Source organism: Bombina bombina, chromosome 3 (assembly GCF_027579735.1).
Source record: "Bombina bombina isolate aBomBom1 chromosome 3, aBomBom1.pri, whole genome shotgun sequence".
Lineage (NCBI taxonomy): Eukaryota > Metazoa > Chordata > Amphibia > Anura > Bombinatoridae > Bombina > Bombina bombina.
In genome coordinates this window covers 207,154,891-207,172,097 of record NC_069501.1, presented here as the reverse complement: position 1 = coordinate 207,172,097, position 17,207 = coordinate 207,154,891, and the positions used below count along the sequence as shown (strand labels likewise).

Here is a 17,207-nt window from a genome sequence, read left to right as displayed (position 1 = left end):
GCGAGATCGGATGAGTGATAACTATCACAGTCCGCTGCTCATCGCCCCGTACTTGGTGCGCGGCTTTTTGACAGCTTTTTTGATAACTTTGGCGAGATTATTGAGGTCCGCGGCGGCGATGGTAGGCGAGCTTAGGCGGGTGTATTTGGCCGGCGAAGGCAGGTAAGTTGATAACTAGGCCTCTTGGTCTCAAAGGACAGAAAATGGAAAAGTGCTGTGGTCATTAAGGGGTTAATTTAGTTGCAGCGATGTCAGGGAGCGGCGAAATAGGGGTTAATAGATTTATTATAGGGTGGGCGATTTTGGGGTGCAGGGGAATAGGGGTTAATAACTTTAGTATAGTGGTGGCGATATCGGGTGCGGCATATTAGGGGTTAATAGTTTTATTTAGTTGGCGGCGATGTCAGGGGCAGCAGATTAGATGTGTTTAGATGTGTTTAGACTCAGGGTTTATGTTAGGGTGTTTAAACGTTATTTTTTTTCCCCCATAGACATCAATGGGGCTGCGTTACTGAGCTTTTCATTCCACGATCGCAGGTGTTAATTTTTTTTATGTCTATGGAGAAAGCGTGCACGAGCACGTCAAAACAGTGCTTGTTTTTTGTGCGGTATGGAGCTTAAAACCACCATATCGCATGCACAAGCCGGGGGTTAAATAAAGCAACTTTTGTTGCGTTCGTTAATTTCCCTATACCACGTATAACTCGTAATCTAGCTGAAAGGTAGTTCCTTCTACCTTGTTCTGGTGAAAACAAAACTTTTATGATTCTGTTAGTTTCTTCCTTTAACCTTAATAAACCTAACGTGTCATAACATTCTTATATAACCTAATGTTCACCTAAAAATAATACAATGAATATTTATACAATCCCTGCATGATAAAACAGGGTGCTGCTGCTTATATTTCTAAATCAATACCAGTGTTTAATATTTCCCTAAGTAAATGTGTGTACAGACATGTGACATCTACTTGAATATGATACAGATAGCATTTATCATGATTAAAAAAAATGTTTAAAGTTAAATTAGATATTTAAACAAACCGCTAATTAAACATATTGTCCACAAACAAAATGCTTTCTATAATATTCAAAATAACAATATAATCCTTTTAAGCTTGAAAAATCATTTGTTTCCTTAATAGGCTAAATGTATTGCCTCTCTAGGGGGTTACAATCACCTTAATAGACCTCCATGAAAGGCTTCTGCTTATGTGTGTAAATAAAATAGCTAATGCTGGATTTGGATTATTGGGTACAACGTAACATCATTTTTTTTAAATTCTGTTCTTGTTTCCTTGTCATCAAATCTATATATGGACTCCAGGAAATGAGCAGATGATTTGAAATAGTCAAAACAGAATGCAAAAAAAAAATTACTCATCAATTTACGTGATACGTCACACTAGTTGTATGTAATATGAATCTGTAATCTTAATATATTCACAAGCCTTACACCTCAGATTTCCATATTGTGAACTATTTTTCACCAAACTAGGAGAGAGTACATTACCCAGTGCCAAATACTTTGCATAAACAAAATTGCAGCCTTATGTTGATACATGTTTCAAATTTCATCAGCCAGCAATGAGAGATTACTTGGGATCACAAAAATGCAAGCAATATGGGGCGCTGATAATACAACTGGTGTAAATCCATAGCACTTAGATTTTTGCTCTCAATTTCTCAATGGCGGGTTATTTAAACAAATTAAAATAAACAGATTTTGTTACTAAAATCAATATCAAATAAAAATGCTTATGGCTGACAAAGTGGACAGCTTATGGCTGTGACCATGAAGAAATCATATTTATTGTTGACTCTAACCAGACAAGTTGCAATTATTTTGCACTCAAAAGCATCAGGATGTGTGAATAGGGTCCTAAGAATTTAGCTGTTTATGGACGTGCCTTATATATATAAAAAAAAAATTTAAGCTGATATACATTTTTTTAAAACCATGTACACTTTTTATTTGAGGATTTGCTTGAGCATAAATAAGATTCTTTGTTGCATATTACTATGGCCATGTGTTAACAAGCTTAACTTTAAGTAATGACTTTTGGAAGATCTTGCCATTTTTAACCATTTTTCAAAATACCTTGATTTGATTACTCTTGTGTCGTACTTTTAATTTTTTGGGATACACAATAGTTTAATAAGGAAAAATTGTAAAACATATCCACAATAACCGGATTGACTCAAGATATTGTGATCCCTGGGTCAGAGAATGAAACAATGCCCCCAGTTGTAACATTACTAGTTAGCATATCATCCTGGCCACTGACCTTACTAAGCCTGCCTCCCTGCATGCTGCAAGTGTTTAAGCACAACTATGCAATAAGTGAGAAGGAAGTTAGGGAAGAAATGCACTTGTCTCACCTTTAATGTCACCCCTGAATGGTTCTGTGTCTTTGCGCATGATTAGGTTATGCTGCTGGAAGCCTACAACTTCCCCCACAAAGACAGAGGGCAGGAGTGGTCTAGGTCTAGCGGTGACTGACTCAGTCACTGACGTGCTGGCCCTTGTCATATGCTGCCAGGGCCGGATTTATAATAAGGCAGGGTGGGCAAGTGCCTACATTCGCCCTCCATAGAGGGATGCCTGTCTCTGCCTATCAAAAATAATGATCCTGTGATCACCGTTCCCTCTAAGGTGCGCACACACTTTTTTTTTTTTTTTTTGTGAGAATGTTTATCTCTTTGCGAGAAAGTGTACATATCTGTGTTTGAGAAAGTGTACATATCTGTGTGTGTGAGAAAGTGTACAAATCTGTGTGTGTGAGAAAGTGTACATATCTGTGTGTGAGAAAGTGTACATATCTGTATGTATGAGAAAGTGTACATATCTGTGTGTGTGAGAGAGTGTACAAATCTGTGTGTGTGAGAGAGTGTACAAATCTGTGTTTGAGAAAGTGTACATATCTGTGTGTGTGAGAAAGTGTACATATCTGTATGTGTGAGAAAGTGTACAAATCTGTGTGTGTGTGAAAGTGTACATATCTGTGTGTGTGTGAAAGTGTACATATCTGTGTGTGTGAGAAAGTGTACATATCTGTATGTGTGAGAAAGTGTACACATCTGTGTGTGTGTGAAAGTGTACCTATCTGTGTGTGAGAAAGTGTACATATCTGTGTGTGTGAGAAAGTGTACATATCTGTATGTATGAGAAAGTGTACATATCTGTATGTATGAGAAAGTGTACATATCTGTGTGTGTGAGAGAGTGTACATATCTGTAAGTGTGAGAGAGTGTACAAATATGTGTGTGTGAGAGAGTGTACATATTTGTGTGTGTGAGAAAGTGTACATATCTGTGTGTGAGAAAGTGTACATATCTGTGTGTGTGAGAAAGTGTACATATCTGTATGTGTGAGAAAGTGTACATATCTGTATGTATGAGAAAGTGTACATATCTGTGTGTGAGAAAGTGTACATATCTGTGTGTGTGAGAAAGTGTACATATCTGTATGTGTGAGAAAGTGTACATATCTGTATGTGTGAGAAAGTGTACATATCTGTATGTGTGAGAAAGTGTACATATCTGTGTGTGTGTGAGAAAGTGTACATATCTGTGTGTGTGAGAAAGTGTACATATCTGTGTGTGTGAGAAAGTGTACATATCTGTGTGTGTGAGAAAGTGTACATATCTGTATGTATGAGAAAGTGTACATATCTGTGTGTGAGAAAGTGTACATATCTGTGTGTGTGTGAGAAAGTGTACATATCTGTGTGTGTGAGAAAGTGTACATATCTGTGTGTGTGAGAAAGTGTACATATCTGTGTGTGTGAGAGAGTGTACATATCTGTGTGTGTGAGAAAGTGTACATATCTGTATGTGTGAGAAAGTGTACATATCTGTATGTGTGAGAAAGTGTACATATCTGTGTGTGTGAGAGAGTGTACATATCTGTGTGTGTGAGAAAGTGTACATATCTGTGTGTGTGAGAAAGTGTACATATCTGTGTGTGTGAGAAAGTGTACATATCTGTGTGTGTGAGAAAGTGTACATATCTGTGTGTGTGAGAAAGTGTACATATCTGTATGTGTGAGAAAGTGTACATATCTGTATGTGTGAGAAAGTGTACATATCTGTGTGTGTGAGAGAGTGTACATATCTGTGTGTGTGAGAAAGTGTACAAATCTGTGTGTGTGAGAAAGTGTACATATCTGTGTGTGTGAGAGAGTGTACATATCTGTGTGTGTGAGAAAGTGTACATATCTGTATGTATGAGAAAGTGTACATATCTGTGTGTGAGAAAGTGTACATATCTGTGTGTGTGAGAAAGTGTACATATCTGTATGTGTGAGAAAGTGTACATATCTGTGTGTGAGAGAAAGTTTACATATCTGTATGTGTGAGAAAGTGTACATATCTGTGTGTGTGAGAGAGTGTACATATCTGTATGTGTGAGAGAGTGTACATATCTGTGTGTGTGAGAGAGTGTACATATCTGTATGTATGAGAAAGTGTACATATCTGTATGTGTGAGAGAGTGTACATATCTGTATGTATGAGAAAGTGTACATATCTGTATGTGTGAGAAAGTGTACAAATCTGTGTGTGTGTGAGAAAGTGTACATATCTGTATGTGTGAGAAAGTGTACATATCTGTGTGTGTGAGAAAGTGTACATATCTGTGTGTGTGTGAGAAAGTGTACATATCTGTGTGTGTGAGAAAGTGTACATATCTGTGTGTGTGAGAGAGTGTACATATCTGTATGTGTGAGAAAGTGTACAAATCTGTGTGTGTGTGAAAGTGTACATATCTGTGTGTGAGAAAGTGTACATATCTGTGTGTGTGTGAGAAAGTGTACATATCTGTATGTGTGAGAAAGTGTACAAATCTGTGTGTGTGTGAAAGTGTACATATCTGTGTGTGAGAAAGTGTACATATCTGTGTGTGTGAGAGAGTGTACATATCTGTATGTGTGAGAGTGAGAGTGTAAATATCTGTGTGTGTGAGAAAGTGTACATATCTGTATGTATGAGAAAGTGTACATATCTGTATGTGTGAGAAAGTGTACAAATCTGCGTGTGTGAGAAAGTGTACATATCTGTGTGTGTGAGAAAGTGTACATATCTGTATGTATGAGAAAGTGTACATATCTGTGTGTGTGAGAGAGTGTACATATCTGTGTGTGTGAGAGAGTGTACAAATCTGTGTGTGTGAGAGAGTGTACATATCTGTGTGTGTGAGAAAGTGTACATATCTGTATGTATGAGAAAGTGTACATATCTGTGTGTGAGAAAGTGTACATATCTGTGTGTGTGAGAAAGTGTACATATCTGTATGTGTGAGAAAGTGTACATATCTGTGTGTGTGAGAAAGTGTACATATCTGTGTGTGTGAGAAAGTGTACATATCTGTGTGTGAGAAAGTGTACATATCTGTGTGTGTGAGAAAGTGTACATATCTGTGTGTGTGAGAAAGTGTACATATCTGTGTGTGTGAGAAAGTGTACATATCTGTGTGTGTGAGAGTGAGAGTGTAAGTATCTGTGTGTGTGTGAGAAAGTGTACATATCTGTATGTATGAGAAAGTGTACATATCTGTATGTGTGAGAAAGTGTACATATCTGTGTGTGTGAGAAAGTGTACATATCTGTGTGTGTGAGAAAGTGTACATATCTGTGTGTGAGAAAGTGTACATATCTGTGTGTGTGAGAAAGTGTACATATCTGTGTGTGTGAGAAAGTGTACATATCTGTGTGTGTGAGAGTGAGAGTGTAAATATCTGTGTGTGTGTGAGAAAGTGTACATATCTGTATGTATGAGAAAGTGTACATATCTGTATGTGTGAGAAAGTGTACAAATCTGTGTGTGTGTGAAAGTGTACATATCTGTGTGTGAGAAAGTGTACATATCTGTGTGTGTGAGAGAGTGTACATATCTGTATGTGTGAGAGTGAGAGTGTAAATATCTGTGTGTGTGAGAAAGTGTACATATCTGTATGTATGAGAAAGTGTACATATCTGTATGTGTGAGAAAGTGTACAAATCTGTGTGTGTGAGAAAGTGTACATATCTGTGTGTGTGAGAAAGTGTACATATCTGTATGTATGAGAAAGTGTACATATCTGTGTGTGTGAGAGAGTGTACATATCTGTGTGTGTGAGAGAGTGTACAAATCTGTGTGTGTGAGAGAGTGTACATATCTGTGTGTGTGAGAAAGTGTACATATCTGTATGTATGAGAAAGTGTACATATCTGTGTGTGAGAAAGTGTACATATCTGTGTGTGTGAGAAAGTGTACATATCTGTATGTGTGAGAAAGTGTACATATCTGTGTGTGTGAGAAAGTGTACATATCTGTGTGTGTGAGAAAGTGTACATATCTGTGTGTGAGAAAGTGTACATATCTGTGTGTGTGAGAAAGTGTACATATCGGTGTGTGTGAGAAAGTGTACATATCTGTGTGTGTGAGAAAGTGTACATATCTGTGTGTGTGAGAGTGAGAGTGTAAATATCTGTGTGTGTGAGAAAGTGTACATATCTGTATGTATGAGAAAGTGTACATATCTGTATGTGTGAGAAAGTGTACATATCTGTGTGTGTGAGAGTGAGAGTGTAAATATCTGTGTGTGTGAGAAAGTGTACATATCTGTATGTGTGAGAGTGAGAGTGTAAATATCTGTGTGTGTGAGAAAGTGTACATATCTGTGTGTGTGAGAGTGAGAGTGTAAATATCTGTGTGTGTGAGAAAGTGTACATATCTGTATGTATGAGAAACTGTACATATCTGTATGTGTGAGAAAGTGTACATATCTGTGTGTGTGAGAAAGTGTACATATCTGTATGTATGAGAAAGTGTACATATCTGTGTGTGTGAGAGTGAGAGTGTAAATATCTGTGTGTGTGAGAAAGTGTACATATCTGTATGTATGAGAAACTGTACATATCTGTATGTGTGAGAAAGTGTACATATCTGTGTGTGTGAGAAAGTGTACATATCTGTATGTATGAGAAAGTGTACATATCTGTGTGTGTGAGAAAGTGTACATATCTGTGTGTGAGAAAGTGTACATATCTGTGTGTGTGAGAGAGTGTACATATCTGTGTGTGTGAGAAAGTGTACATATCTGTATGTGTGAGAAAGTGTACATATCTGTGTGTGTGAGAAAGTGTACATATCTGTGTGTGTGAGAAAGTGTACATATCTGTATGTATGAGAAAGTGTACATATCTGTATGTATGAGAAAGTGTACATATCTGTGTGTGTGAGAAAGTGTACATATCTGTGTGTGTGAGAAAGTGTACAAATCTGTGTGTGTGAGAGAGTGTACATATCTGTGTGTGTGAGAAAGTGTACATATCTATGTGATAGAGTGTGCATATCTGTATGTGAGAGTGTGTGTGAGAGAGAGCATTTCGGTGAGAGAGTGAACTGGATTGGCACAAAATACTGTGCATGTACACATTTATATCTTGGGATTTGTCTCTGCTGGAAGGCTACTAAATGTCTGACCTGGAATGAATTAATAATAATTTAATCCTTTACCTTTATTTAATAGTTTGTATCCACTGTGCTTCATACACTTGTAATTAAACATAGAGTACAAATATAATTTAATTTCCCCACAACTGACTGTCATTGACTTAAAAAAAAACAAAAAAAAAACCCCAATACAGATACTCGTCGACTTACGACCTATGCGACTTACGGCCATCCGTACTTACGACTATCGGTCGCACTGAAGAGGCGATACGTGCGCAAAGGCGGTACTTGCAACCATCGGTCGCAAAGGCGGTACTTACGACCATCGGTCGCAAAGGCGGTACTTACGTCCATCGGTCGCGCTGAGGGTGATGCTTATTTGCGTATGTGCGTAAAGGGGCAAGGCAGTGCTTGTGTGCGCAAAGGCGGTACTTACGTCCATCGGTCGCACTGAGGGTGATGCTTATTTGCGTATGTGCGTAAAGGGGCAAGGCAGTGCTTGTGTGCGCAAAGGCGGTACTTACGACCATCGGTCGCAAAGGCGGTACTTACGACCATCGGCAAGACAGTGCTTGTGTGCGCAAAGGCGGTGCTTGTGTGTGATGAGAAGTGACTGTAAGCAGCAGCCTTTGTATGGGTCTGACCATGTCGCAGTCCAAAAGGCCGGTACCGTGTAGTGGCAAAGAGGCTACAAAGAAGAGGAAAGCTCTTGATTTGGAGTTAAAAATGAAAGTAATAAAGCAGTATGACGAAGGTAAAAAAGTGAATGCGATTGCCCGTGATATGAAACTGTCGCATTCCACAGTTTCCACAATCATTAAGGACAAGGAACGCATACGTGAAGCTGTAAAAGGTTCCGCACCAATGAAATCAACAATAATAACAAAACAACGTCAAGGGCCCATTCATGAAATGGAGAAATTATTAATGTTGTGGATAGAAGATCAAATACAAAAACGTACACCCATAAGCCTTCTAACAATTCAGATGAAGGTTAAAAGTTTGTTTGAGACTTTAAAGGAGAAAGCTGGTGAGGATTACAAAGAGAATTTCCAGGCAAGCACTGGATGGTTTAAACGTTTTAGAAGAAGATTCAGTCTGCATAATGTGCGGGTTTCAGGAGAAGCAGCAAGTGCAGATTCAGAAGCCGCTGCAAAGTTCATTGACACTTTGGATGAATTAATCCAAGAGGGAGGGTATTTACCTGAACAAATATTCAACGTTGATGAAACGGGTCTGTTCTGGAAACGGATGCCTGAGCGCACATACATTCACCAAGAATCAAAAACCATGCCAGGATTTAAAGCATTCAAGGATCGGGTAAGCTTGTTACTTGGAGGAAACGTTGTTGGTTTTAAGCTTAAGCCATTTCTTATCTATCGCTCAGAAAACCCACGTGCATTTAAAAACATTAATAAGCACACGCTGCCTGTGTATTACCGGTCAAATGCTAAATCGTGGATGACTCAGGCATTGTTCACAGACTGGTTTGTTAACTGTTTCATTCCCCAAGTTCGTGAATATTGCTTAGGGAAAGTAATCCAGTTCAAAATTTTAATGATTTTAGACAACGCACCTGGACATCCACCACACCTGGGTGACCTTAATCCTGATGTAAAAGTGGTTTATATGCCACCTAACACAACACCACTCATTCAACCTATGGACCAAGGGGCAATTGCCACGTTTAAAGCATACTACCTCAGATCTACATTCGCCCAAGCCATAGCTGCTACAGATGCTGATGATGACATAACATTGCGTGATTTTTGGAAAAGTTATAACATTCTTCAGTGCATAAAAAATATTGCAGCAGCGTGGGAGGATGTAACAGAAAAGTGCATGAATGGAATTTGGAAGAAGTGCCTAAAACGATATGTGACCAGATTTGAGAGATTTGAAACAGAGGAAGAGCTCGATGAAATTCGAGAAAACATTGTAAGACTTGCAAACAATCTTGAATTGGAATGTGAAGTGGAAGATGTAGAAGAGCTGTTAGATTATGAGTCAAAAGAACTTTCAAATGAAGATCTAATAGAACTGGAAGCAGAGAGAGTTGCAGAGGAAAATAGGAGAGAGGAAGAAGACAAAGAAGAAGAAGAGCCAGAGAAGAAATTCACTGCAAAGGGGTTGGCTGAAGGCTTTACATTGCTAAATAAAGCTGTCTCCTGTTTTGAAAACATGGACCAGAATGTTGAAAGATTTAACAAGGTTGACCGTCAAATTCAGGAAGCTGTGCGTGGCTATCGTGAAATCTATGAGGAGAAAAAGAAACAAACGCGTCAAACAAAGCTCAGCATGTTTTTTGAAAAGAACACTGCATCTGAAACCCCTCCAGCCTCAACTCACCAAGATGATAATACTGTAACTCTGATGACATAACTGTAAAAGTACAGTAAAAGAAAAATTTAAGTTCAGTTACTTTTCTTAAAAGTTTAAAGTAAAATAAGTGTTAAAGTTCCTGCAAACTACTGTACAGGTACAGTAAATGTTATGTTATTATTTGCATAGTACTACAGGTAGAGTACAAAAAAAAATGTTATTTTATTACAGTACAGTATAGGTACAGTACAGTAAATGTCAGTACAGTAATAGTATTTGCACAGTAAATGTTATGTTATTATTTGCACAGTACAGGTACAGTACAGTAAAGGTTATTTTATTATTCATACTGTGATGATACTGTATTAGTAAAGGAATTTAATTTAAAACAACTCTGGTGTTATTGTTATTATTAATCATGAAATGTCAGCCCAACACATCATACAATAGACCATATTATTTACATGCCATATATTTTGTCCGACTTACGTCCAAATCGTCTTACGACCGGAAGGTCAGAACGTAACGCGGTCGTAAGTCGACGAGTATCTGTATATAAAATAGAGGTCTTGTTGTTTATTATTTAGACTTAAAAGAAGGAAAGGCAGTGTGTGATTAAGTAGTGAAATCCAGTTTTTTTCAGATGGGTGAGAAGCTTTATGGGAAGCTAAAAGTTAAACAGATGAATATTAAACAGATTGCAGACAGTAAGTAGCTTACTGGTGCTGCGGTCCTTACTGTCCATGTGAGATCAGTCAGATTCCAGGGTTGTTTGTTAGAGATTTTTGTTTATAAATTTAAGAACCCAATAATGAATTTTAAAAGGACAAACATTATGATGTAATTTATAATTTAAAAAATTGGGATTCAAAAACGCATACTCCCAGGTTAAAACAATAATGGAATATGCCATAAAATATTAAATTCATACACAGTACACCACAATATTTATATGTCCTTTGTTGAAGAGCATACCTAAGTGGGATGTGCACGTGAGTTTCTTGAGCACCATATTGCAGCAGCAGTGTTGGCAGTATTGATAACTTGTCCTTTGTGTAAAATTTGTATGGTAAATTATTTATATTTTTACAATACAGTAGTGAGTAGAGAAGAGATTGTGTATCATTCTAATTGCTTAGTAACTGGCACTGTGCCACAGAATTGTGTGAGTGTGTATGTGAGCAGAGTGTGTGTGGGTGTCAGTAAGCAGAGTATGTGTGCTTTATTCTCCAGGTAATTGATTAGCTGGTACTTTAGTGCAGTGTTTCTCAACAATGGTCCTCAAGTACCCCCAACAGGCCAGGTTTTCATTATAGCTGAATCAGTGCACAGGTGAAGTAATCAGCTGATCAGTAACTCAGTGGTTACTAACTTGCTCTCACCCATCAGCTGATTATTTCACATGTGCACTGGTTCAGCTAATCATTTAAACCTGCCCTGTTGGGGGTACTTGCGGCCCTCTGTATATGTGTTTCTCCGGCGTATCATATCTAGTGCCTCACCAGCCTCTGACCTCACTGCACATCACTGGAGTGAAGATATGTGAGTTGGTGAGAGACTGCATATCTGTGTTAGTGAGAGTACATGTGTGTAAGAGTGCATAACTATGTGTGTGATACAGAGTCCATAGCTGTGTGTATGTTTGTGACAGAAAGAGTGCATATATTTGTTTATAAGAGAGTCAGAGTGTTCTTGTTTCCTTGTCATCATACCTATATATAGACTCCAGGAAATGAGCAGATGATGTGAAATAATCAAAACAGAAGGCAAAAAAATAAAATTACTCATCAATTTACGTGATACATCTCACTAGTTGTATGTAATACAAATCTGTAATCTTAATATAATAACAAGCCTTACACCTCAGATTTCCATATTGTGAACATTTTTTTTTTACCAATCTAGGAGAGAGTACATTACCCAGTGCCAAATACTTTGCATAAACAAAATTGCAGCCTTATGTTGATACATGTTTCAAATTTCATCAGCCAGCAATGGCATATTACTTGGGGATCAGAAAAATGCAAGCAATATGGGGCGCTGATAATACAACTGGTGTAAATCCATAGCACTTAGATTTTTGCTCTCAATTTCTCAATGGCGGGTTAAATAAACAAATTAAAATAAACAGATTGTGTTACTAAAATCAATATCAAATAAAAATGCTTATGGTTGACAAAGTGGACAGCTTATGGCTGTGACCATGAATAAATCATATTTCTTGTAAATTATCCAAATCTTATGTCTTAGCAGTTAAATATAGAAACTACATATAACAATTTTTTATTTTGTTGGTGCAAGAGATTGTATTTCTGTGTGAGAGGAATTGTGTAAATCTATGTGAGAAAGAGGCTGTGTATCTACGTGTGTGTGTGTAAGAGAGAGAGTGTGTAAATCTGTGTGTGTGAGAGAGCGTGTGCATATCCGTAAGTGTGTGTATGTACATGTGTGAGAGTGAAAGATTGTATATCTGTGTGTAAGAATGTTTATCTGTGTTTGTGAGAAAGTGTACATTTGTGTGAGAGAGTGTTCCTTTTTTGTGAGAGAGTGAAGATATGTGAGTTGGTGAGAGGGTGCATATCTGTGTTAGTGAGAGTGCATGTGTGTGAGAGTGCGGGTGCAGCAGAATCATGTCCGCCTGACGTTGCTAAATGCTAACTGTCATGGATGCTGGGCTGCAGGGGTTAAGCTCCTACCCCCCTACCACTTACCCCCTCTTATATATCAGCGGGTTTGGGCTCCTCAGAGCAACCGCAATTTCCAAGAGCTCTTGTTTCCCTTGTTTTTGTTATCTGAATGTTATCTTGAAACAGCTTATCTTTGACCGACCATTCTCTCTCAGGCCGGCTGGGCCCCTGGATCTATCGGCAGGCCGCCGCACCCAGAGGCCCCTTCCCCCAGAGCTCCGCTCTTTTGGGGATTGGTACCAAGTAGGGAGGGTGAGATATGGGCCAATTGCCGGAGGTGAGCTCCATGGAGAACCAGGGTTTCTGAGCCCCATTCAGCAGACGGCCTGGCCTAGTGGAATTGCCAGCCGGCCACAGCAGCTCGGATCCCCGGTCCCCTTTAACTCAGGTTGCTCCAGCGGCTACTTGTCCTAGTGCTTCACTCTCATGGGGATTTGTACCTCTCAGGGAGGACTAGAGAGGAGGTGATTTTCAGGGTGAGCCCTCTAAGGAACCAGTGGTTTAGGACCCCCCTCATTACCCCTCTTTCCCAATGGCCTTCCCGGTGTACGTTGGTTAAGCCATAACTCCGACCCCCATCCATGGATCATGGCGCTTTTTGGACCGAAACAGCTGGGGGCCAGGGCTTTCCAACGTCACCCTGGAAGGGCCGCCGCTCCCCCCGGTATCACCCCAAATACACCATCATTGTACCGCTGGACACTGGGGAACAATGGACACAATGGAAGCGCCAGCCTGTCTGGAGGGATGGGAATGGCAGGAGATGTGAAGGTCAGATAAGGCTTGTTATCAAGATCAGTTTGGGTATAAATGTCGTGTTTTTTCCCTAATAAAATGTTTTTCTTTGTTCACCTGAATGCTAGTCTGTCTAGTTATTTGGGAGGGGATTTTGCTTTCTCCGCTACATAGCGGCTGGTTCCAGGTGCTGGAAGGATCCATTGGTGGAGCTACCCAAGCAGGGTAGCCAGAGATCTGTCACACCGACAGCATACGCTGTCTGCATTTAACATTGCCCTGCACATTCGCTGCCAATAGGCCGCTAGTTGGGGGTGTCAATCATCCCAATTGTATCTGATCTGGATGATTGCCGTCCGCCACCTCAGAGGTGGCGGATGAGTTATTAAGCAGCGGTCTTATGACCGCTGCTTCTTAACTTATGTTTCCGGCAAGCCAGAAACATCGGGCAGAGCAAGCAGCATCGGCTGCTTGATAAATCTCCCCACATATCTGTGTGTATGTTTGTGATAGAAAGAGTACATATCTTTGTTTGTAAAAGAGTCAGAGTGTATATCTGCATGTCAGAGAGAGTTAGAGTGGATATCTGTGTGTGTGTGTGTGAGTGTGAGTGCATATCTGTGTGTGTGTGTGAGTGTGAGTGCATATCTGTGTGTGTGTGTGAGTGTGAGTGCATATCTGTGTGAGTGTGAGTGCATATCTGTGTGTGTGTGAGTGTGAGTGCATATCTGTGTGTGTGTGTGTGAGTGTGAGTGCATATCTGTGTGTGTGTGTGAGTGTGAGTGCATATCTGTGTGTGTGTGAGTGTGAGTGCATATCTGTGTGTGTGTGAGTGCATATCTGTGTGTGTGTGAGTGTGAATATATGTTTGTGATAGAGACAGTGCATATCTGTGTGTGTGTGAGTGCATATCTGTGTGTGTGTGTGTGTGTGAGTGCATATCTGTGTGTGTGTGTGTGTGTGTGTGTGTGAGAGAGAGAGCATATCTGTGTGTGTGTGTGTGTGTGTGTGTGTGTGTGTGTGTGTGTGTGTGTGTGAGAGAGAGAGAGAGAGAGAGCATATCTGTGTGTGTGTGAGTGTGAATATATGTTTGTGATAGAGAGAGTGCATATCTGTGTGTGTGTGTGAGTGCATATCTGTGTGTGTGTGAGTGTGAATATGTTTGTGACAGAGAGAGTGCATATCTGTATGTGTTTGTGATAAAGTTTATATCTGTGTGTAAGTCTGTGACAGAGAGAGTGCATATCTGTGCTTGTAAGAGAGACAGAGTGTATATGTGTGTGTCAGAGAGAGAGTGCATATCTGTGTGTGTGTGAGTGTGTGTGTGAGTGAATATCTGTTTGTGTGTGTGAGAGTATATATGTGTATGTGTAGATATGTGTATGTGACACAGAGTGTATCTGAGTGTGTGTATCTGAGTGTGTGCAGTTATCTTTAAAATATTCTCAAGTTTGACTATACTCAAGAACAACGTGCCTACAGTCACTTCGACAAAAAATGCACAGGTCAAAATATTTGCACACAGTGCTAAAACAATTAGAGGGAACATTGCAGTGACTTTAACTAAGATGGCTGACGACAGTGAAATGTCTGTTATTTCACTGCCAGCAGCCATCTTAGATAAGGTCGCGGGCACAGAGGTGAGTGGGGGGACACTTCAGATTTTGGTGCCTACAGGCAACTGGGCTGAAAATCTGGCCCATGTATGGCGTAATATAAGGCAGACATTTTGCAAGAATGCTTATAACAATGTTATACATTGTGCAAACACTGATGATATATTGGGCTTAAAAGCATTCTTTTAAAACTGCTGCTATATGGTTTGCTAGACAAGTGCACACTACCTACCTAAGTATTCCTTGTATAAAGTATACCGTAGTAAATACAAATGGATAGGAAACTTTTTTAGATTTTTATTTCTATCTGAATTATGAAAGAACAAGTTTGGGTTTCATGTTTTTTCACAAATGCAGAATCTGATACTTCTTATTTTCAATACCTTACATATATCTATTATTTGTCTTCATTTCAGCTCTAATGAACATTCATTCCCTCTGCTCCAGCAAAGTGTCCTTCCAGTGAAACATTCATTCACTGCTGTTCTCACAGTGTAAGTATTAGGAAGATAATAATGGAAATTAGCTTAGCTTTAAAGAACCCTATTTACAATTGAAATGAACAAAGCACAGCATAACTAAATGATTTACTGACATTAATAATTATATTTCCATTAACAGTTCAAAGGGATAGTAAGCTCAAAATGTAATTTCAATAAATGGTTACATTATGCACAATATAAACACTTTGCAATGCACTTTTTATTTGACATACCTTTTTACTAAATTTACTTTTATCTAAAAAAAATTATAGTTTTTCAAACCAAGGGATGCTGTAGAGTATTCCATGGAATTCAGCACCCTAACATTTTCTACATACTGCACAGGGAGTGTTTAATACAATGAAGACGCCTGTTGCATAATTGGCCTTCGGGAAACGAGAGAACACAATACTAAAGGGGCTTTAAGGCTTTTAAAACATTTATTTTACATGTGGATTGTTTGCAATGCAGTAAATCATTTCTGATGCACACATAAAATGACTTTAATGTCCCTTTAAATAGATATCATTTTTAGTATTAACATTTTATGTAACATGATAGCATTTTTCTTGCAAATTACAAAACAGGTTATTTGTTGCATTATTTGAGTCTGTAGTTTGACTTTCTTTTTTTGTATAGTACCCATCATAAGTCAAAATTAAAATAAAGTTTTATCCTGATCATCACGTTGTAATTAACTCACAGACATTAGATTTTTGGTCAGATGCTTCTTATTTTGCTACGTTACTACAATAACGTTTATTAATTTATCACAATTGTCTACTTCTGCAGACCAACTCCAAATATTGCTGTGAATATCAGTCAAGACTCCTTACAGGGCAAATATCTTGGATACACCTTTAATGTAAGTTACATCCATGGAATGTGTTTGAATATTATTTATTGCGTTAGACTATGCCGTATTTTACGAACCTATTCTTGCTACACATTATGGCCTTCAAGAATATGCTTTGTTTAACTGGATTTAACTTGTGAATTTTACATCAAATTAAAGGAAAGTGTCCAAATGCCATTTTAATTGGATAGACAGGTCAAAATTGAAATGTGTATGGGTACATTTTAGTTTTAATAGAAGCATTTTTGTAATATTCTTCCATTATTAAAAATGCTTCTAGTAAAAGTTATTACTGTTTTTTAGCGGCATACACGAATATGTTGTAAAGGCCCGTGCACCAGTATTCAAGCTCAGCTGTGGTGTGTATTATGTCTGTTTACACATATGCATTGGCCCTCACAGCATATGTGTATATGCCACTAAAAACAGTGATAACTTTTACTAGAAACATTTTTGTTAATGGAAGTATATTGCAAAAAATATATATATTTAAAATTGAAATGCGCCCATGTGCATTCCAGTTTTGACCATTCTTAGTATAATTTAATGGTATTTAAACTAATTCAGTTAATGGACAGTACATTATGAGTTCATATCTGTGTTTATAGACACACTAAAATAAATCCTGCTTTATACTAACATCATTTATCGTTTCCACAGGTCAATGGAGAAAACCAGTTTGAAGCTCCATTGGTTCTAGATCTACAGATTCCTATTACATTTAAGGACTTATATAATATTTTAGAAGTACAACTCATCCAAAAAATGCATGTAAGTTGTTTGTTACATGCAGCTCATTGGTGTTGTAAGTATTTGGCTGGCATTTAATGGGTTAATCAACATGAACATATTGGCAGGCATTTATCAACTGCTGGACAGAGAATGTTTGCTCACGTGAACCAGTCGGCCTGGGATCGCAATATGCTGCCAATATTTAACATTGCACAGGCATTTGCTTGTGCAATGCCGCCCCCTCCTCGCACTAGACCAATGGAGCGTGAGTAGGGGGTTGTCAGGGCGAATGTACCCAGGGTGATTGAATCTGCCAGCTAATAGCTGGTGTACTGGATAGG

At 38.7% G+C, this 17,207-nt stretch overlaps 1 protein-coding gene across 1 annotated transcript in view; it reads left to right on the top strand.

The window, feature by feature from the left end:
• Positions 1-17,207, top strand: part of ITGAE (integrin subunit alpha E) — a 258,148-nt gene that overhangs the window by 198,860 nt on the left and 42,081 nt on the right. The window contains exons 19-21 of the mRNA XM_053705219.1: positions 15,213-15,290; positions 16,071-16,143; positions 16,795-16,905. Of these exons, the coding sequence (XP_053561194.1) occupies positions 15,213-15,290; positions 16,071-16,143; positions 16,795-16,905 (262 nt within the window). The remainder of the gene's footprint in view (positions 1-15,212; positions 15,291-16,070; positions 16,144-16,794; positions 16,906-17,207) is intronic.